Consider the following 23961-nt stretch of genomic DNA (forward strand, 5'->3'; position numbering starts at 1 on the left):
ACCCTGGCAGTGGTGGGCCACACAGGCTCCCGGGAGGGGAGGTGTGGATAGTGACCTGTGCTTGCACACAGGATTCTTGGTGGCTGCAGCAGCAGCCTTAGCACTTCACGCCGGTTTTGGTGTCCATGCTGATAGCGGCAGCTCGAGCTCATCTCTGGAGCTCATTTACGCAGTGCTCTGAATCCCCTCTCCTCGCACACCATGAAACAATGGTCGCTTGTCTCTTAGGCAGTTCCAGACTTTTTCCAGACTCCTTCCCACTTCTTCCCCAGACTCCCTCCCAGCTAGCTGTGGAGCAATAGCCCCCATCACGCTGTGTTCACGTAGCCAGTCCCAGTCCTCTCCCTGGGATCTGACCTCTGAAGCCCGAGCCTCAGCTCCCAGACCCCACCCACCCTGTCGGATGAGCAGACAAGCCCCTCAGGCTGGTGAGTGCTGGTCGGCACCAATCCTCTGTGCAGGAATCTCTCCACTTTGCCCTCTGCACCTCTGTTGCTGTGCTCTCCCCTGTGGCTCCAAAGCTTCCCCCCGCCCCTCACCCCCGCGCCTCCACCAGTGAAGGGGCTTCCTAGTGTGTGGAAACTTTTCCTCCTTCACAGCTCCCTCCCAGAGGTGCAGGTCCTATCCCTATTCTTTTATCTCTGTTTTTTCTTTTTTCTTTTGCCCTACCCAGGTACATAGGTAGTTTCTTGCTTTTGGGGAAGTCTGACGTCTTCTGCCAGCATTCAGTAGGTATTCTGTAGGAGATGTTCCACATGTAGATGTATTTTTGATGAATATGTGGGGAGGAAGGTGATCTCCACGTCTCACTCCTCCGCCATCTTGAAGGTCCTTCCCCACATTACTTCTTTGGTTTCTACAATTTGATTTGCTACCAAAGCGCAGCATTATATATTAAGAATAGATTTAGGGCTTCCCTGGTGGCGCAGTGGTTGAGAGTCTGCCTGCCGATGCAGGGGACATGGGTTCGTATCCCAGTCCGGGAAGATCCCACATGCCGCGGAGCAGCTGGGCCCATGAGCCATGGTCGCTGAGCTTGTGCGTCCAGAGCCTGTGCTCTGCAACGGGAGAGGCCACAGCAGTGAGAGGCCAAAAACAAAGAATAGATTTAATTGCTCAGTACAGTTTTTACTTTCTTATTTCGGATATAATTGGATATCAATTTTCTATAAGAAATGTTAACAAAGAGTTTAATCTTCAAATGAGTTCAGAATAATAAGCAATGTTTGATGAAAACAGCTAAATCCTATTTGTTGCAATCAGAAAGGCTCATTTATGTCACAGATGAGCTCCCTCTGGCTTACCCATAGATAATATTAAAAAAAATTTTTTAAACATCAAGGGTAAAATACTCAAACACCTTTTGCCTTTGGCAACGAATGACAGGCTCCCCTTTACTGCTCTCCGGCAATCAACAACAAAGGACCAAAAGCTATACTTAGCTTATCTTTGTGACTCAGTTTGTTTCCGGTTTGCATGCCAAAGCGTAGTGAAGTATAGAACACCATCACAACTGAAGAAGCACCAGATTCCCAGCCTTAGATTCTGGTTTCTAACGTTACAACATGATCAAGGTGTCTTTCTGTGCTTCCAAAAAACTAAGACTTAGTACTTAAATCTGTAGATATGATGTATGGATATTTAATGATACAAGCTTATAACAAATGGGGATGAAAAACTGCTACTTTGAGGTCTGTTCTCTGGCTCAACTAGGAATGATGTAATAATAGTAACCACATCTATTCTTTAGGGGAAAATTTAATTAGAATTATTTATAAAATAAAAAGAAACAGAGGTCCTAAAATTATATTGTTGGAATCTGAACCAATTAGATTAAAATAACTAACAAATGACTGAGAAACCAAGCTGCAATCCCTACTTTAGGAGTGCAAAAAGCTATTACCCCAGAGAGGACAAAATATATACAAAATAAAGTTTCACCTATTCATACATAAAACAGTGATTAAGCAGAACTCTCTTAGATATTCAAGTCACAAATTATATATAAATAATTCTTCTAACATATACTGTACCCCTAGCACTTCCCCACTCACTGAGAGTTTAATTCCTAGGAAATATAATTCAAAAAATTCAGCCAATCTGTGAACATTCCTAACCAAAATATATTCACTGTCTCAACTCTACATATCTCAATACATAATAATTAAATTCTCATTTCATACTAATTATTTTATGCCAATTTTTAACCCTTCATATTTCTCTAGGTTTACTAAATAAATAAATCCTGTCTTCTCAGTCACACGGCAAAGGACCTATTTCCAAAAAGCTTAATTAAATTTATATGTCTCCCTTGGATGCTCTCCAAGTTCAGCATATCTAACTTCATTTGTTGTGTCTGACTTTTCTTTAAGTACAGCAGATGAGGAAAAGAAAAGGTCATTGCAGAGGCTCCTGTCCCTTAGATTACCCTCTATACAATCAGTCCACTATTAGAAGCAATAGTTGAAATCCTAGCTACCCTCAGATTAGAAATACACCTAACATAGAATTTTATGTTTTGTTTTTGAGTATTCTCATTAACTAAATAAGGTATAATAGAAAGAGAGTGAGTTTAGATGCCATCTTTTACATGTAATCTATCCTCTCTGAGACTCAGTTTTCAGATCTGCAAAAACAGGAATACCACCTATTCCATGGAGATATAAAAACAAAAAATGACACCTTTTATTAAAAGAAGCTATCACAGGGCTTCCCCGGTGGCACACTGGTTGAGAATCTGCCTGCCAATGCAGGAACACGGGTTCGGGCCCTGGTCTGGGAAGATCCCACATGCCACGGGGCAACGAAGCCCGTGAGCCACAACTACTGAGCCTGCGCATCTGGAACTTGTGCTCCGCAACAAGAGAGGCCACGACGGTGAGAGACCCGCACACCGCGATGAAGAGTGGCCCCCCGCTCACCTCAACTAGAGAAAGTCCTCACGCAGAAATGAAGACCCAACACCGCCAAAAATTAAGTAAATAAAAAATTTTTTAAAAATAAAGAAGATACCACAGGTCACAAAGTCTTAAGCAGTGTTGGCATCCTTGCCAACATCTGTTCAATGTAATCAAACTCTGGGATACAGGTGTTCAATTAATGTTACTTTTCATCCTGCATTTTAGGGTTGATTTTTCCAAACAGTATAGAGACTCTTAACTTCATAAACATTTAGATTTTCATCTACATTATGTGTCAGTCTCCACATTCAGGAATATGGAATAAATTCAGTAATTCCACATAAAAACTGTGTGCAAATTTTCACCTTGCCCTTGAACCAAATGCTGAATTTTGCTAAAATAACAAACAATAAGTATTCCATCACACACTTAAGTTATATGAATCTCAACATGCATTAAAGTAATTGGATCACCTCCCCCCCACCACACACAAAAAAAGAAAACAAAAAATTCCAGGTGGATAATAGAAAGTTAAACAATAAGGAGTTCAAAAGACACCCTTAGGAGAGTGAAAAAAACAAGACATAAAGTGACAAAAGTTATTTACTATACATATGACTAATAAAAGGCTTAGATCCACAACATATAAAGAACTTCTACATATGAGCAAGAGTCTTGAACAGTTATTTCACAAAATAGGACAGCCAATGCTCAATCTCATTAGTGATCAGTGAAATAACGTGCAGATTAAAATCACAAAACAGTACTAAATACCCGTCAGAATGGTTAAAATGGAAAAGACAGAAAAGCACAAGTGTTGGTAGAAGTACAATTGGTAAAAACCAGTTTGGAAAATGTTTTGGCAGTATCTCCTAAAATGAACATACATAACCACTATGACCTAGTAACTCTACTCTTAGGTAAACACTCGCGAAACAATGTCTGTGCATGTGACCAGGAAACATATATTAAAATGTTAGTATAGTGTATAATACCAAAACTCAAAAAAAAATTCAAATATCAATCAACAGTAGAATGGATAAATAGTAGTATATTCCTCTAATGGAACATTATCCAGCAATGAAAATGAAAAAAACCTACAGCTATATATAAAAACATAGATGAATCTCACAAATGTAAGTTGGACAAGCAAAACATTAATCAGGTTAAGGCATACATGCTTAGATGTTATAGCTATTTAAAAGAGCAAGAAAGGGAATGCCATAAAAGACAGAAGAGTGACTGTTTCTGGGAAAAGGAATGGGGTGCTAGCCAGATGTGAGAAGTCATGAGGAGGACTTCTAAAGCACTGTGAATACTTTTTTCTTTTATCTGTGTGATGGTTACACAGATGTTCACTTTGTGATAATTCACTAAGCTATATGGTTTGGTTCTGTACACCTTTGTGTATATGCAATACATTTTGCCAAACAAAAAGTTATAAAAAAGAGAGGAAGGGAAGAAGAAAGAAAATAAATAATAAGTCACAACACTATCTGGAAAGATACCTAATATATTAAGTTAAATACTAAAATCAAATGAAATGATGGCAAATAAGCACACAAAAAGATGCTCAACATCATTAGTCATCAGAGAAATGCAAATTAAAACCATAATGAGATAACCACTACACATCTGTTTAGAATGTCTAAAATACTAAAATTCTTAATACTGAGGACGCAGACCAACTGGAATACTCATCGTCGGTAAGAATGCAAACTTGTACAGGCACTTTGAAAAACAGTTTGAAAATTTTTTATGAAGCTAAACATACCCTTACTATATATAAATCACCAATCTCATTCTTAGTAGTATTTACCCAAGAGAAATGAAAACATACGTACACACACAATTGTAAGCAAATGTTTATAGCAGCCTTATTCAGAATCATAAAAAAAGGAAACAACTCACATGTCCTTCAACTGATGAATGGATAAAGAAACTGGTATATCCACATAATGGTATTATTACTTGACAAAAGGAACAACTATTGATACATGCAGCAACATGGATGATCTCAAATGCATGTTGCTAACTTAACAAAGCTAGACCTAAAAGGCTACACACTGTATGATTCCATTTACATGACATTCTGGAATATGTATTACCTAACTATATAACCTAAAGAGATTATAATGTAATTCACTTAGATATTTAACTATAATAACAACAAAAAGCATTACTTGTAAAATTACATTTGCACTTGGTTTAGCATTTTATATACATATTTTAATCCTCCGAATAATCATGTAAAGCTAAATCATCGCAACTTTACCAATGAAAAAACAAATTCAAAAAGAGTAAAGTAACATTTTACCCACGGATACACATCTAGTGAGTGGTGAAGCTGGGGTTTAGTCCCATTGTATCTGGGTCTTTCCAAGCCCATTTTCTTTCCTCTACACCATATTGCCTCTTAGTTCAAAAGCACTGGTAATTCCTTAACGAATAATGTTTTCTTTTGCATTATTTAAAGATGTATTCATACTTCCTACATTTGTAAGTTTAAAATAAATCATGAATTGTTCCTATTATTCAGGTACCCACATACCCACAATCATACAAAACAAAGTTAAAATACACAACTTCTGCCCTCAAGATGTTTATAATCTAATAGCTAGCACACATATGACAAAGTAGGCAATTTTAAACCTCAAAAATAACAGCCGAGTAGTAGAAACATGGGTAGTGTGAGTACTTTCTAATAACAAAATAATTCTAATTGCTTCTTCCCATCCCTTGTATCATCACTATCATTCATTTCACTTATATAAGGATATGTGTGTGAAGTATACAGATATACATACACATAAGCAAACACAGTCAAATACAGTGTCACTATTATTTTAAACTGTTATCTGTTAGATCAATTAAGAACAAGAAAAATAAAAGTTTTTATTTTATCTTCATTCATTTCTTCTCCAATGCTTTTCCTCAGATATCTGAGTTTCTGACCTGTATCATTTTCTTTGTCTCTAAAGCACTTCTTTTAACATTTCTTGCGAAAATGGTCTACTGGCAAAAAATGCCCTCAGTTTTTGTCTGATAATTTTTATTTCTCCTTTACTTTTAAAGGATAATTTTGCACAGTACATTATTCTAGGTTAGTGGCTTTTTTCTCTCAACACCTTAAATATTTCACTCCACTCTCTTCTTGCTTGCATGGTTTCTAGGGAGAAGCCAGATAATAATTCTTATCTTTGCTCCTCTGTAAGTGAGGGATTTTTCCCCCTCTGGCTTCCTCAGGATTTTTTTATCTTCAGTTTTCTGTTATTTGAAAATAATATGACTAGGTATAAGGATCTTTTTGGCATTTATCCTACTTGGTGTTCTCTGAGCTCCCTGGACCTTTGGTTTGGTGTCTGATGTTGATTTTGGGAAATTCTCAGTAGTTACTGTTTCAAATACTTCTTCTGTTCCTTTCTTTCTTCTCCTCTGGTATTGCCATTATGCTTATGTTATACCTTTTGTAGTCACCCCACAGTCCTTGGATATTCTGTTCTTCTGTTCTGGTTTTTTTAATCCAGGCTTTTTCTCTTCGGTTTTCAGTTTCCAGGAATTCTACTGATACATCCTCTTGCTCAAGACTCTTTCCTCATGCATGTCCAATCTACTAATAAGGCCATCAAAAGCACTCTTCACTTCTGTTACAGTGTGTTTTTTTCATTAGCATTTCTTTTTGGTTCTTTCTTGGAACTTCCATCTCTCCACTTACATTGCCCATCTGTTCCTGCATGTGGCCTACTTTATCCATTAGCACTCTTAGCATATTAATCACAGTTGTTTTAAATTCCAAGTATGATAATTCCAACACCCCTGCCATATCTAATACTGATTCTCGTGCTTGCTCTGTCTCTTCCAATTGTGTTTTCTGCCTTTTAGTATATCTTATATATATATATATTTTTTGACAGCCAGGCATGATACACTTTTTAAAATGAACTGCTGTAAACAGGTCCTTAGTAATATGGTGGTAAGGTGTGGGGGGGATGGCTGAACAATTTATAGTTTTATGATAAGATCTCAGTCTTTTAGAAAGCCTGTGCTTCTGGACTGTAAACTTCACACACACTTCTCAATCCATCTCCCTGCCCTCAGGTGGAGCAGGATGGCTAGAGTGAGCTGAAGTTGTGTATTTCCCTTCTGCAACATGGAAGACTTGAGCAGCTATAGTTGGATATTTCCCTTCACCCACATCAGTTAGCCTCTGATAAAACTCCAGCAGGTTAGGCTCTAGTGAAATAGTTTATCCTAAGGGCAAGCCTTGTTAGGAGGAACAGAATGCTCTGGCATATTTCAAAATGGTGCCTTTTCCCCTTCCTGTATCAAAAGCATGAGGGGATTATTCTGATATTCACTGAGAGAATCTGGTAGAGACACAACACGTAAGACTCACAAAAGTGTGGGGCCACTGATGACTGGTTTCATCTGGAGTTTTTAACTCTCAGAGTTGCCCGCACTGAGCCTCCAGCAATTTGTCAACCAATTCAGGTTTCCCTACACCAGCACTGGCTTCCAACAAGGTTGCTGCTCTGGTGAACTGTGATTCACTGTAGTCTCTGCTGGTCTCTCCAATTTTAAAGACAGTGGTTTGCTTTGTGACCTCTCTCTTCTAAAAAAGTTGTTGATTTTTCAGTGTGTTCAGGTTTTTACTTCTTGTCAGGATGGAGTGGCAACTTCCAAGGTTCTTACATGCCATACCAGAAACCAGAAGTTTGCATTTTCTTTTAAGAAATGTTTTTCTACACCACAAGCTTAAAAACTTATGTAGAATAATAAAACACATACAAACTCAATATCATATAGAACAAAACTGTGTTGCATACTTTGTAAATTATTTATTTATTATTTTTCACTTTCCTCTTACAACGCACATATTTATATTTCTAGACATGTAGCCTAGATCAGACACTGTTCTTAGATATCTGAATCTCTCAGTTTATCTGTAAAAATCAATAGAAAATTATAAACTATAATCCTTGAAATATATCTTCCAAACAAGTGATTAAAATACAGCTTACCATTTTGATGCCTGTGGAAAATGTCACTGGTTTTATAGGTTTAGGTTTCTCAAGTTGCATTTCCAGTTGGGTAGATCTATCTTTATGCTGAGCCAAAAGTAGAGCAACAGGGAGATCAGAACTCTCCTGCAAGAAAAGTTAAAGTGCAATGTGAAAGTTAAAAATAAAAGCAATGAGTCTTTTATTTTAAATTATGACTTTCCAAAACCATTTGATGTCAACCTAGGTATTCACTTTACGGAGAACACTTTACAAAAAACTTTAACATTCCATAATAAGAAAAGGCTGCTTTAGACTCATAAATCAAAATAACCTACAAAAAAGGATTTTTATAAAATCCACATTAAAGACAATATAATAAGGTCTTATTTCATCTAGCAAAACCAACCATATTTACTAAAATAAAAAAATTAGAAGCTAATCACAAAAAGAGTAGTACAAAGCACTATAACTTAGATCAGATGTTTATCTAAGACACATTTCTTTTTTACCAGTGAATTCAGACCAGTCTGAAATTGTTTCCCATTAGATTTCACCTGAGGCCATTTGGAAATGATCCTTGCTCTGTTTTGCACAATGGAATGATTGTTAAGTACAGTCAAAAGACATTTATGAATATTTTCTCCTTTATTGACATATTTTTATAAATAATTTATCTTTATAAATTTTTTAATTAACAAAATAATAGTAAACACTTTTAATATCTTATATTGATACTAAATCAGGGCCACTATTTACACAAATCTGTACACACACATATTAATAACACAAACAAATTACTAATTCTTATACGTAGACTGTCATTTATTCTAACATGAAGTCTTCTCACATGTTTAAAGTGATGCAGAGCTAAGATCTAAACTAAATGTATCCAGACATTTTCCTTTCTGAGCTGTCAATTAAATAAGAATACAGAAACACATGCAAAAGGAAACCAGGAAGGAAGGAGATCATACACAAACATATGCAAAGACACATACTACTTTCTATATCTGTAAACGAAAATGAAGGTACAAACACATTTCAATCTCCTATACCAAGGTGACCTATGAAAACAGTCTTCAAATGGCCTACAAAGTTTTGAAATAGTAACTAACCAGAATTTAATCCGGAAAAAACTATATTGTTACACATTTCATAGTATAAAAGTAAAGATATAGCAGAATCTAATTTTCTTTCCAAAACCAACAACTTAATAGTTTGGGGCACAAATATGGCTGATTAATATATTTAAAGGACTTGTTTAAAAGCTATAGTACAGAAGAAATTCAAATAACAAGCCATTTATTTCCACAGCATCATCCTAGAATAAATCTGTACCTCAAAACTTTGTAACAGAAGTGCTATGCAAGAGCAAATGCTACAAAGATTAAAACTTTTAAAAGTAAATGGAAAAACACAAATTTTATTTATAAAATAGAACTTTATTAAGGATCAAAATTCTTAAGTCATGGCTTTAGCAATAATGAAGGAGGATGAATAAAATACACTACAACAATATACTTGACTACCTTTCATATTCTACAACAAAGCATTAGTAATGCATTAATAATAGTATTGCTGTGAATTCTTGTAGTTATTCCTATTTCCATTAGGAATTTTATAATAAAATGTAAAATTAAAGGACATTTTAAATGGGCGGTGGCCCAAAATATCTTTTAAAATCTCTAACTACCTTTCCATATGTAAAAACTAACATGAAAAATAAATTTCCTTGGCTAAAATGCTAAATCACTGCTTCCTAATTAATACTCTAAGTGAATTCAAATTCCATACCTGGTACTTACCCTAAAGAGTAAAAGTTCTCATGTAAAAGTAAGACAATGTGTGCACTTCAAAAAAGTTGCTAATCAATACTTTGCCTGTTTTAATCCTAGTTTCACCTTCACATAAAAGAACCAGAATATTAAAATGTCTTGATAAAAGTTGAAATGTAATAAAAATAAACATTCTAGAAAGCTAAAACTAATTTTGATACTAAGGCAATACAATTTACTTTAAATCTTCTGTACTCCACTTTAGCAATCAAAACTTTGGAGCCTGAAAATCTTTGTAAGTGTTAAACTAGAGGGACCTCCCTGGTGACGCAGTGGTTAAGAGTCTGCCTGCCAGTGCAGGGGACGCAGGTACAGGCCCTGGTCCGGGAGAATCCCACATGCCACGGAGCAGCTGGGTCCGTGCACCACAATTGCTAAGCCTGTGCTCTGGAGCCCGCCAGACGCAGCTGCTGGGCCTGTGTGCCACAACTACTGAAGTTGTGGTCCGCAACAAGAGAGGCCACCACAGTGAGAAGCCCGCTCACCACAGCAAGGAGTGGCCCTGGCTATCTGCAACTAGAGAGAAAGCCCGCACACAGCAACGAAGATCCAACGCAGCCAAAATTAAATTTAAAAAAAAAGTTAAACTAGAAATAAGCAGGAGTTCTAACAACAACAAAAAAATCTACAGAGTAAAATAAACTATGGGAAACATACATGCTCTCAGAAACACAAAAAATGCAAATTCAGCCTTTCAAGTTATTTCATTCTTCTTAGCTTTCCATTTTTACCCTGAAAGGTTCCCTAAGCTACATTGATTGCCTGAAGGTACACTGCTTAATATTTAAAGAAATTTTAATTAAGACTACCTGTAATACTCATTAAAAGCTTTATAATGACCATTTTTTAAAGATTATTTTAACTGACTTAAAGCAAGCCATCTGGCAAACAATATTCTAATAAAAATCAGCTACTGCATTTGACAATATTAGCCCTTAACAAAATTTAAGACAGAGCTGAAGAGAATTTTCAAACAAGAATATAAAAAGATTTAATAAGTTAGGACCTGTTTAAAAATCTTTTTCCAAACTTTAAAAAAAAAACCCTGAATTTACAGTTAGGATTAAATAAATGGACATTTTAGGTAACATTAGAGTAAATGCTAAGCCATAAACATTAAGACCATAACATTAAAATCCTGTCACATCATACAGTATAGTGTAATGCCAAAGCTTTTATAAAAGGTTAAAAAGTAACTTGTAGCACAAGGACCAGAAACAGCAGAAAAAAAATTCTAACAAGTTGTGCTTATACTAGTTGCCTAAATTAGATCCAGAGAATCATTCTAAGATTTAAGCTTCTAGATATATTTACAGATGCCAATTCAATCTTTCTTAATAAAATCTAACATATGAACATACATAGAAAAAAATACAATGTATTCTTTTACTTAATAAAGATTCAGGAGGATAAAAAGAAATTTAATGAATTCTTTCAGTTAGTCAATCAGGATGAAATATATGTTAGCATTTTAACAAAAATGTTTAAATAAATATTAAAAAATTAAAGTAACAATCTTTAAAAATAAATTTAAATATGAAAGTGAGAAATTCAAATTGAATTGGTATTTAAACCAATCTGTTGTAATTAATTGTTCTAATGAATACAGTAAATTGTTAAGGATTATTTAACCACCATGTTACATGATCTAAACAGTAAAGAAAGTATGCATGGTAATGACTTGCAGGTGAAGAAAACAGGAAGGGGGGGCAGTTCTTAACAAAAGCCAACATTAACTCCAGATTATACACAATGTACAACATTGGCAGTTGCAGCTCAATTGCCAAGAACAGCTCAATGAGGCAGCAAAACTTCATGCTAAAAGACTAAAGACAAAAAGAATATGCAAAAATAATTGCTATGCAAAACCAGCTAATCTCAAAATCAAAACTAAAAACGCTTTATACTAAATGGAACATTTTTTAAAAGTTAAAGTGTATTTTCATCTTATATCTAAGTTCTGTATTTGGAATTAACTCAATTAATTGTATAGCAGAAAGCATTACCAAAGAAAACTGCATAAAATGATGAGAGAAACAACCTTTCAAAAAAATAACTGTAACATGAATCTTTACTAATTCATTCTTTAAAGTTTTTAATTTCTCACAAGCTACATGTCTACAAAAAAAAATGTAAAACATGACATGCATCATTTCAGCTGTTAAAGCCGCAATGCCACTTAATAGTTTCAACAAAAATTAATCGAAGTTAGGGATTTCCCTGGTGGCACAGGGGATAAGACTCCATGCTCCCAATGCAGGGGGCCCAGGTTCAATCCCTGGTCATGGAACTAGATCCCACATGCATGCCACAATTAAGAGTCCTCATGCCACAACTAAGGAGCCCTGTGGACGCAACTAAGGAGCCCACCTGCCGCAACTAAGACCCAGTGCAACCAATATTAAAAAGAAAAATTAATGGAAGTTACTAAGGAAAAAAAACATATTCTATATTATACACTGCTGTCCTCATTTTTTTTCCTTTCTTGGCACAACGGCACACGTTGCAGCCTGCAGTATCTCATTTCCCAACCAGGGACTGAACCCAGGCCATGGCACTGAAAGTGCCGAATCCTAACCACTAGACCACCAGGGAACTCCCTGTCCTCATTTTTAGAACCAAATTTATATTCCATTCATACAAAGTAGATAGAGTTTATAATAAGCATTTTCTGTCTGAGCCTCACTAAGGTCTTTACCCTTACTTTTCCTTTACTTTCTCACCTACTTCTAATTTAAATTATCTTGCTTTCTCTTTTTATTCCTGGTTATATGGCTTAAATGCTTTTAGGGCAAAAGCACAGTAGAAAAATATACACATACACTTTTACCTGATCATAGAATAACAAACAGCATAGCAACCAGTAGACTGAGGAGTTAAGTGTGTTAACACCACATGGAAATTAATTATGGGGCCAGAAAGGGGAAAGGAAGAATGTAAAAAGACTTTACTGGAAAGGACGATTTTCTAATTTGATTTCATCAATATCACAATGGTTTATAAGCATCAAATAATATTCTCCAATCTATGAAACACTTCATAAACCTTGGTTATAATTACTGCTATTATCTAACAACGTTGACTACTTGGGGAGCTAATAACTAGAAAACACCAATAACTTGCAAGATATTACCATTTCTTTCAAATGTATTTTTTTCATGCAAAAATATGAAATATAGTTCTCACAGAGTAACCAGAGTCACTAAAACTTCAGCATGAAGCCAAAACACTTGAAAATGAGCTAGTTATTAGAAAACCAGTATTAATCAGGAGAAAAATGCTCTGAAAACAATATGTTTTAGTCAGTAAGCTCAGAAACACATCAACAACCTATTAATAGTAAACTGGCTTATGTTAGTTATAATATTGCTCTCTCATCTGAAAATAAAATGGATATTGTCAAACTTTTTTTAAAAATAAAGGAACAGTAGGTGAATAAACCAGCACAAACTATAGAAATGCTATTTAAATACCATTACCCAGCATAATAAATAGGAAAGATAAACCCTGAAGACAAATGATTTTTTATCACAATTAACATTAATACGTACCAGTTCATCTAAAAAAGCCTGCTTATTCTTCCTTTTTAGAATCTGCTGCAGTTGTTCTTCTTTTTGTATAAATAGTCTTCTTTGTTCATTTTCCTGTCGTTCTACTTCTAAAGCTTCTTCCAATTCCTCCTGTTCCCGAGTCTAAAACAGAAACATTGATATATGGCATGGAATAAATTTAGTAACCAAAATCAACTCCATACCATACTCTGTACCTCCTTTCTTGGAAGCATAAAATGCACTAGTCACTAATTGTTTAATAGTGCAGCAATTCCACTTTAAAAGAACTAGAATTCATTTTATTTCATGTGGACATGTTACTATTAAAGAGAATGACATCTACCACTAAATGAACTCCTAAACAAAGTACACTGAGCCCAGCTGCAGAATTGCAGAAACTGCTTAATAATGTCTATTTTAGGAGATTTAACAAGAAAAACAAAATAAAACAAAAAACCCAACAACAAATAGATAATCTCCATATAGAACTATTGATTGAAACACTCCATATAAAAGACTGGTTTATTTAATAGAAACAATTTTCAGAATATATAAGATAATGATAAGTTATCATAGGAGTTAGCTTCTTTTTCCAAGTTAAAATAACTCTTTCTGATGCTTGAGTTCCAAATAGCATTCATTTAAGATAAGTTATGAAAAGCTGAAGTTATTTTCTAACACAATATATAAATTTCAAGGGTCCTCTTTGTAGATGGAAAAATTCAAAATCCAGAGTTAATATGTAGAGAGAATGAACTACAGGCCTACTCATTTCCCTTTTATGAAGTTCCTCAGAAATATTAAATACTTCCAGGTTCTGAAATTTATTCCAACTCTAACTCGTACTTAAAAGCAATATTATACCTAGCCTTTGCTCTTTAAGTCTTCTGAATGAGAAATATAGTAAAATCTGAATGGCTTTACTTTAAATCCTTGATTGTTGCTATTGAAAATGTAATACTTTTCTTTTAATTCAACAAAACATTGAGAATTTATGGCACCTCAAGACAAATACAGAATAGAGGGAGAGCGTATAATACATTTGGGGATCACTAACATAATATATGAATTAACAGAGACCTCAGAGAAAAGTACATTTTTATGTAAAATAATAATTAAAACACTATTAGGTTTTTTTCACATCACAAATTAAACTCCCCAAAGAAACAAGATTCCCAATTAAAAAGTGTTTCACTTATAATTCAAACTCAGCATATCCAAAATTAAGTTTAGCATTTGGTTTTCCAAAGCTGATCACCCTCCTGTATTCCTGATTTCTGCGAAGCACACACCTACATCTCAGGCAACTCAAGTTGAAACCTCAAAGTTATCTGTTTACCCCCTCTCCCCCAACCCCATTCCTCTTAAATTAAATCAGTTGCTAAGTCCTATTAGCATCTCTCCCTATAATTTTACAAACCTTTATTATTGAGGTTACTATTCTAACTCAGGTACCCAGTGTAAAAGAGAATTCAAACTTGATTTAGAAGGATTACTAGGAATAAATGTAAAAAGTTAGGGGGTGAGATATGAGGGCTAGAAAAGTGAATTACTGGACTATAGGTCCATAAGCAGAAAAGGATGAGTCTCATGATAAAACAGTGACATATAAGTACTAAGTATGACAAGTGACAGAGAGGTATACACAGAGTACAGTTGGGACAGAATTGATAGAGTGGTAAATTCTCCTTGCAATGATGGAGGACAGGTAGAGTTAGAAAAGATTTCGTATAGAGTGTTATGGGTTCAATGTATGCTCCCAAAATATATGTTGAAGTTTTAACCCCTGGTACCTATAAATGTGACCTTATTTGGAAATAGGGTCTTTGCAGATGTAATCAAGTTAAGATAGGTCATACTGGAAATTTTGACACAGACACATGGGGAGAAGACCATGTAAGACAGAGGCAGAAATCAGAGTGGTGCCAAAGGTTCTAGAAAAGGCAAAGAAATATTCTTCCCTAGAGCTTTCAGAGAGACCATGACCCTGATGACACCTTGATTTCAGACTTCTAGCCTACAGAAGCCTGTTCTTGTAAGAGAACAAATTCTTGTTGTTACAAATCACCCAGTTTTTGGTAATTTGTTTTAACAGCCCTAGGTAACTAATATATGGAGCTTGAGCAGACTTCAAACAGTAGGTATTTACCCCCACTGGGGAGTGGAAGAGCCATTTAGGCAGAGAAAACAAAGGCGCAAAGACATGAATAAAGCTGGAATGCTTGGTATGGCCAAGTCATGAAGTATGGGACTTGGGGAAAGCTCTAGATAAAGCTGGAGAGGCAAGCAGATGGCAGATCATGGAAAGTCGACCATACCATACTAAGGGATGCATTTATGCCACATACTAAGGCAACTGGGAAGACATTAGAGTTTAGAAAGATGACTAGAAGCAGTGAAGAATACATATCAATGGTGTTCAAGACTGAAGACAGGAAGACTAGTTAGAAGAATACTTCAAAAACTCAAGTAAGAAATAATGAGGACCCTAAGTAAGGTAACAATAATATAATCAGAGGAGGAACCAGGTTTGAAAGGTGATAAGGAAAGACTATCAACAATATATGAAGACTGACCAGATATGGCTAGAACACTTAGATAAAGAATGTAATAGGATGGGCTTCCCTGGTGGCTCAGTGGTTGAGAGTCCGCCTGCCGATGCAGGGGACACGGGTTCGTGCCCTGGTCCAGGAAGATCCCACGTGCCGCGGAGCGGCTGGGCCCGTGAGCCGTGGTCGCTGAGCCTGTGCGTCCGGAGCCTGTGCTCCTCAGCGGGAGAGGCCACACCAGTGATAGGCCCACGTACCGCAAAAAAAAAAAAAAAAAAAAAAAAAAAAGAATGTAATAGGAGAAATAGGTGGGAGAGTGAAGATTAAAAAGTTCAATTATGATGAACATAGATGCAAAAATCCTCAACAAAATAGTAGCAAACCAAATTCAACAATACATTAAAAGGATTATATAACATAATCATGTGGAATTTATCCCAGGGGTGCAAGGATGGTTAAACATCCACAAATCAATCAATGTGATACACTACATTTACAAATTGAAAAATAAAAAGCATATGGTCATCTCAATAGATGCAAAAAGGTCTTTTGATAAAATTCAACATCGATTTATGATAAAAACTCTAAAGAAGTGGGCACAGAGAACATAATTCAACATAATAAAGGCCAAATATGACAAGCCCATGACTAATACCACACTCAACAGTGAAAAGCTGAAAGCATTTCCTCTGAGATCAGGAACAAGACAAGGATGCCCACTCTTGCCACTTTTATTTAACATAGTACCAGAAGTCCTAGCCACAGCAATCAGACAAAAAAAGAAATAAAAGGAATTCAGATTGGAAAGGAAGAAGAAAAACTGTCACTGTTTACGGATGGCATGATACTGTATATAGAAAATCCTAAAGATGCCACCAAAAAACCTATTAGAACTCATCAATGAATTCAGTAAACTTTCAGGATACAAAATTAATATATAGAAATCTGTTGCATTTCTATACACTAACAACAAACTCTCCGAAAGATAAATTAATCTCATTTATATCTGTATCAAAACGAATAAAATACCTAGGAATTCATCTAACTAAGGAGGTAAAAGACCTGTTACAGAGAACACTATAATACACTGACAAAAGAAACTGAAGACAAGACAAACAAATGGAAAGATACACTGTGCTCATGGGTTGGAAGAATTAATATTGTTAAAATGGCCATACTACCCCAAGGCAATCTACAGATTCAATGCAATCCCTATCAAAATACCAATGGCATTTTTCAAAGAACTAGAACAAATAATTCTTTTTGTGTATGGCAACACAAAAGACCCCAAGTAGCCAAAACAATCATGAGAAAGAAGAACAAAGCTGGAGGTATCACACTCCCTGATTTCAAAATATAATACCAAGCCACAGTCTTCAAAAAAATATGGTACTGGTACAAAAACAAAGATCAGTGGAACAGAATAGAGAGCCCAGAAATAAACCCACACTTATATGGGAAATTAATCTATGACAAAGGAGGCAAGAATATATAATGAGGAAAAGACAGCCTCTTCGATAAATGGTTTTGCAAAAACTGGACAGCTACATGCAAAACAATTAAACTGGACTACTTTCTCATACCATATACAAAACTAAACTCCAAAGGGATTGAAGACTTAAATGTAAGACCTGACACCATAAAACTCTTAGAAGAAAACACTGGAAGTATGCTCTTTAACATCAGTCTTAGCAAACGATAAATCTGATAAGGGGTTAATATCCAAAATATACAAAGAATTCATAGAGCTCAACATCAAAAAACAAACAACCTGGGACTTCCCCAGTGGTGAGGTGGTTAAGAATCTGCCTGCCAATGCAGGGGACACAGGTTCAATCCCTGGTCCAGGAAGATCCCACATGGCGCAGAGCAACTAAGCCTGTACGCCACAACTACTGAGCTGTGCTCTAGAGCCTGTGAGTCACCACCACTGAGCCCATGTGCTGCAACTACTGAAGCCCACGTGCCTAGATCCTGTGCTCTGCAATAACAGAAGCCACCGCTATGAGAAGCCCGCGCACCATAATGAAGTAGCCCCCACTTGCCGCAACTAGAGAAAGCCCACGCAGCAACAAAGGCACAACGCAGCCCAAGAAAACAATAATAAATAAATAAATAAATCTTTAAAAAACAAACAACCTGATTTTAAAATGGGCAAAGAACCTGAGCAGACTTTTTTCCAGAGAAGACATACAGATGGCCAAAAGGCACAGGAAAAGACGCTCAACATCACTAATCATCAGGGAAATGCAAATCAAAACCACAATGAGATATCATCTCATACCTGTCAGAATGGCTACAATCAAAAAGAAAAGAAATAACAAATGCTGTCAAGGATGTGGAGAAAAGGGGACCCTAGCGCACTCTTGGTGGGAATGTAAATTGGTGCAGACACTATAGAAAACAATAAGGTTCCTCAAAAAATTAGAAACAGAAATACCATACAGTCCAGCAAATCTGGGTATTTATCCAAAGAAAATAAAAACACTAATTTGAAAAGATATATGCACCCTAATGTTCATGTATGCATTATTTACAATAGCCAAGATAATGGAAGCACCTTACGTACCCATCAATAATAGAAGCATGGATAAAAAAAGATGTGAGATATAGATATATATAGATATATATACATATATACAATCAAATATTACTCAGAAATTTTAAAAATGAAATCTTGCCATTTGGATTAACCTAGATGGCATTATGCTAAGTTAAATAAGTCAGACAGGGAAAGACAAATACTGTATGATTTCACTTACATTTGGAATCTAAAAAACAAAACCAGTGAACAAAAACAACAAAACAGAAACAGAGTCACAGATACAGAGAACAAACAGGTGGTTGCCAGAGGGGAGGAGGGATGAGAAATGAGAGAAATAGGTGAGGAAGATCAAGAGGTACAAAATTCCAGTTACAAAATAAATAAGTCACAGGTATGAAACATACAGTGTGGGAGAATACAGTCAACAGGAATGCAGTATCTGTATCATGATGGTAACCATACAATCAACATGGTAACTTGACTTATCATGGTGATCATTTTGAAATGTATAGAAATATCGAATCACTATGTTGTGCACCAGGAACTAAAACAATGTTGTAGGTCAATTATACTACAAAAACGAACGAACAAGTCACTGAAAAAGAGATCAGATTAGTGATTACCAGAAGCAGGGGCTAGCCGGGAGGAGGAATTGGATAAAGGTAGTCAAAAGGTACCTAACTTCTAGTTATAAGATTAGCTAGGGATGCAATGTACAACATGGTATAATAGACACTGCTACATATATGAAAGTTCTTAAGAGAGTAAATCCTAAGAGTTCTCACCATAAGGGAAAAATTTTTTTCTTTTATTTTGTATCTATATGAGATGATGGATGTTTACTAAACTTGTTGTGATAATCATTTCATGAAATATATAAGTCAAATCATTATGCTGTATACCTTAAACTTATATAGTGCCATATGTCATTTATGTATAGCTCAATAAAACTGGAAGGAAAAAAAAAATTCAGTTCTGGAATGCTGAATCACAAAAGCCTTTAATGCATCCAGAAAAAAATGTTGATTAACCAATTACAGATATATGGACGTATCACATATAATTCTTGGAGCTCAGGAGGAAAACAATGGGCTGCAGAAACACTAGAGAGTAATCAGTGTAAAGGATTAACTCTTAAAGAGAAGCATCAAGAGGAATCCAAGTGTTTAAGAAACAAAAAGGAAAGAGAAGCCTCTGAAAAGGATGAAAGAGGAAGGTGAGAGCAGCAGGATGAAGAGAATGGAGTGGCCCCACAGAAGTCAAGGTAGACTTTCACCATTAAGGGAGAAGCCTGCATCAAATACTGCCCTGCCTACAGACCAAATGACATTCAGACCAACAAAGTCTATTGGCTTTCTCAATGAGAAACTGGTAGCCTCAATTTTCTCACTGTATTTAAGTATTTTGAAAATAGAAAGCCTCAATAAATATTGGTTGGCTAGCTAGTTGATTGAATAACTGGGAAAACAGCTATCATTAAAAATCAAACATTGGGGGCACAAAGAAGGTATTGGACTGGGAGAAGGGAAGGAGGCTGGAAGACTAGAAGGTCTCTGTTTTCTCCCTAATGGCACCACCTTACCCAATCAACCTCCCTTACCTTTACATCCCACTTCTATTCCATCATTAGGACTTGCTATTTCAAACTCAAAACATTTCCCTAATTCATCCCTACCTCTCCATTCCTTGTTTAAGTCACCTCTGAACTCGCCTACAAGACTGCAATAACCTCCCTTTGGCCTCCTAAACTCCAGGTTTGATCCTCTCAAATTCAACCTCCACAAAAGCAATGAATCTATTCTAATAAGGACAACTTTATTATCACTTTGCTTAATACCCTTCAATGACAATCATTAACAGCTAGGTTTCTATAACATTACTCTAAGGAATCCTGGGAATTCCCTAATAAGATGTCTAAGGTACACTACAGAAGAGACTGAGCAGATGGGAATTCAAGCCTATTCGTCCTCCCACTGTTGATTCAACAAACGTATTCAGAGTAAGGTTTCATTTGAAGAAAAGGTTCACCTGCTAAAACATACAAACAACTGGTCAATATAAGCCCAAATTACTTTTCACAATACATAAGGCCTTATGTTACCTAGGCTCTTTCTACTTCAGTTTCAACTCTCTATTGAACTTGGCAATATAGAACTACTTACAATTCTCAGAGCTCTCTGTGATTATCCATGCCGTCTTGCCCTTGCTCATGATTTCTTTCTGCCTGGAATGTCTTTGTGCAGCTTCCCAACCCACCCCCTTCCCGTATTCTACAACTTGGTAACTTCTACTTGTCCTTCAAAGCTCCATTCAGGCATTATCTCACCTGGAATGCCTTTCCCAATCTTCCTAGAATAGATTAGGTATCCCTCTTCTGTATTCCCATAATAGCAAGCACACAGAACTCTCCATGTACCTATGTCATTGTACTGAAATTACCTGGTCCCTACAGAACCAGGGTTCTTATTCATCTTTGTATACTATGTGTTTAGCAGACGTTCAACAAATGCTTATTGAACTAAAGGGTTTTTTTTGCTAAATTGATAGACATTCTATGCAGCAATCTCTGTTGCTCATGAGAATCCAGAAAATGGAAGATAAAAATTAAGCTAATCTTCACTAAGACTCTATTTCAAGATTAGATCATCTTTATTCAGTTTCTCCATGCTCACAATTGATGCTAGGTGCCAGCTCCATGAGACAAATAAGATCTCGTTGGCAGACAACTCAGTAATAGTTCCTCTATGTCAGAAATGGGTTATTTCATGTGCCTAATCATGCAAGAGATTGCTTTTTTTTTTCCTTTTTGACACATTTCTGATATTTTTGGAACAGTAAGACTTCAACTTTCACAAAGACATGAAAGGCAAGTTGCTACCTCAGGTTTGCAAAAAGACATCAGTCATATAGTCCACACTCCTTGGACCACTTGAGAACTGTCTCTACCCAATGATACCACAGTTACTGATATATGTTAATTTGCACCATCTTAAAAAATGGTCCTATGTCTGCATTTATGCCAACACCAAATAGTGATAGTAAGTATCACTAATAGATAGAATGCTCAGCACAGAATGACCAATTAATAAATGATAATGAATTACTGACCAAAAATCCTTTGTTATAATAGATCCAGGTGCTAAACGTTAATATGAAGAATAAATGCAGTCACTGTAACATGCATTACATAAAATACAAGTTGATCCTTGTACAACACAGGGGGTTAGGGGTGCTGACCCTTCGCACAACTGAAAATCCGTGTATAATTTATAGTCTGCCCTCCTTATCAGCGGTTCCCTCTGTATCTGCAGTTCTGCATCCAAGGATTCAACCAACCTCGCATAGTGTGGTACTGTAGCATTTACTATTGAAAATAATCCAGGTGTTAGCTGGACCCACGCAGTTCAAACTTGTGTTGTTCAAGGGTCAACTGTATTCAATAACCTATCATTATAAAGTTTTCAGATAATTAGAAATCCCTACTTTAAAATAATATAACCAGCCTAAAATTATTCTTTCAACACTCAATATTATTTGCTAGCTTAAAACGATATATGAAAAAAGCACTCACTTGAAAAGAACAACCTTATTAATTTAAACAGAGCTAATGCAACAAGTTACCTGGGCATACCTATTTTGCATGTATCTTCTAATGTACCCAGAGAAGGCTACTGGGCAAAGAGAGTAATTTTTATGGCACACTGATGCTTTCAGAAATGAGACACCTTTCTAAGGAAGCCAGGCTGGATATGAACAGAATAGAATGTCAATTCCTTGACAGTTTTATTGCAGGAAAGAAGTGCCTAAATGAAACACTTAAAGACTATAAAAAGGAAGTCCTTCTAAGTATAAGATGAAAATACAAGCTATGTAATCCAAATATATCTATATCATTTTTACCAATGACTACAAATTCCTGATACAGTACCTCAAAAACAATTACCTCTGCTTTCCCCCTAAACTAGAAAGCCAAGTTGTACTGAAGAAATGATAGCTAAATTTTGTAAGTTAATTAGATCTTTGCATGTCTATAATTATTTTTCCTTTATAGGATGTATTTTAACAATGCCACCAAAACTGTCTTTGCTATAGTAATGTGTGCCTCGTACCTATATGCCTATATACGTATATTAGTATTTCTGGCCTTAATTTCAGCTAATGTCTTTGTAAATATAACTAGTTTTAGAGAAAGATAGCTTTTTAAAGGATCATGTGGAAGCATTCATCTCTAATACAAAAGAAGAAGAAAATACTTAGCAACCAACCAGCTTTAACTTGTTTTTCTGAATGACATCTTTGTTTTCCTTTTGGTATATCTCCATTTTCTTTTTGGTGTTGTCCAGATCCACATTGTTGGTCAAGTTGAAAACTGCATCAGAAAAGAAACACTGACATGAAATACAGTTTTAACATAAATCTTGAGAAGATAATAAAAACCAAATATTCATCACAGTGATTTCTTAATTCATCAGGGTGACATTCTTAACAGCTTAAGAAACTAGCTCTAGTTCAGCAACTATGTTTTCTGAACCAAATATAAGGAGAGACTGTCAGACTATCACACAGACTATCTAAAGATCTGAATCACCTCAAAAAAACTATGATACGTGCTTGCCATAATCACATTGGATTTGATTTTTATAGTGCCCATTTTAACTTTAAAAGTATAAAAAAGATTGCTTAATTTTTTAAATAAAAAGAGTAAGTCTGGGATCTACTATACTGGTCAGAATCAATACTGAAAAGAATCTATGCGCCAGAAACATTATCCAAAGGAATAAAAAAAATATGATCAAACTAGAACAGGTTTTATTCTGATCCTCAACATGGCTAGACACAAGCTTGAATCATTTACCATATAGTCTAGATTTGGGAAAGTATTAAATACATGAGTCGAAACTTAACAGGGAAGGTAAAGGAAAATCTGGCACCAAAACTTAAGACTGAAATAATCTAGTAAGAGAAGCCACTGAGATATGTTCAGATAGCTGATAAGCTTTCAGTGACTTAGAACAATCTTTTTTATAATTCCAACTCAAAATAATTTTAATTATAAATGCCTTACTCCCTTCTAAGTTTACATATGTAAATAAAAAGGTTATTATAATACTCTGAACCCAAAACTATTTTAGTATATATAAATTCATATTTTGAAGTACTGCCCCACTGCCCTACCCCTTTCATTGTTTGTATCAGCCCGTCTAAAGAAGGATCATCATCGTTGTCTCTCCTGTTCCATAATTCAATCCAGACTTCCCTTGGATTCCTCATAATCTTTGTGCATCCATTACTAGCCCTTCTATCCCTTCTCCAATTACTTACCACTGCTTCCTCCAGCTTGACCTATAAACAGGTTTGATCTACCCTAAATAACTCTGCTTTTACTCCATGTTTCTACAGATTCCTTCCCCATCTCACTCCTTCATTTAACTAACAACCATCTCAAATAGTTCCTAGATTTTTCTATTAGGTCTGTAAGAGTTGAAAAGTAATATTGGAAGCCCAGCAGAGGGTTATCTGTTTTGTTGAGTAAGGCCATTAAACATACTCAAAAGACCAATCTGATCCATAATTTAAT

General features: G+C 35.7%; 1 protein-coding gene across 4 annotated transcripts in view; it reads right to left on the bottom strand.

The window, feature by feature from the left end:
- The window catches only part of MNAT1 (MNAT1 component of CDK activating kinase), a 228101-nt gene that overhangs the window by 138389 nt on the left and 65751 nt on the right, over positions 1-23961 (bottom strand). For all 4 annotated transcript variants that reach the window (XM_059059688.2, XM_067028386.1, XM_067028384.1 and 1 more), the window contains 3 exons: positions 22649-22752; positions 13290-13430; positions 7922-8047 (listed from right to left, as the gene is read on the bottom strand). In XM_059059688.2, coding sequence (XP_058915671.1) covers positions 7922-8047; positions 13290-13430; positions 22649-22752 — 371 coding nt within the window. The remainder of the gene's footprint in view (positions 1-7921; positions 8048-13289; positions 13431-22648; positions 22753-23961) is intronic.

This window comes from Kogia breviceps, chromosome 3 (genome assembly GCF_026419965.1).
Source record: "Kogia breviceps isolate mKogBre1 chromosome 3, mKogBre1 haplotype 1, whole genome shotgun sequence".
In the NCBI taxonomy this organism is placed as follows: domain Eukaryota; kingdom Metazoa; phylum Chordata; class Mammalia; order Artiodactyla; family Physeteridae; genus Kogia; species Kogia breviceps.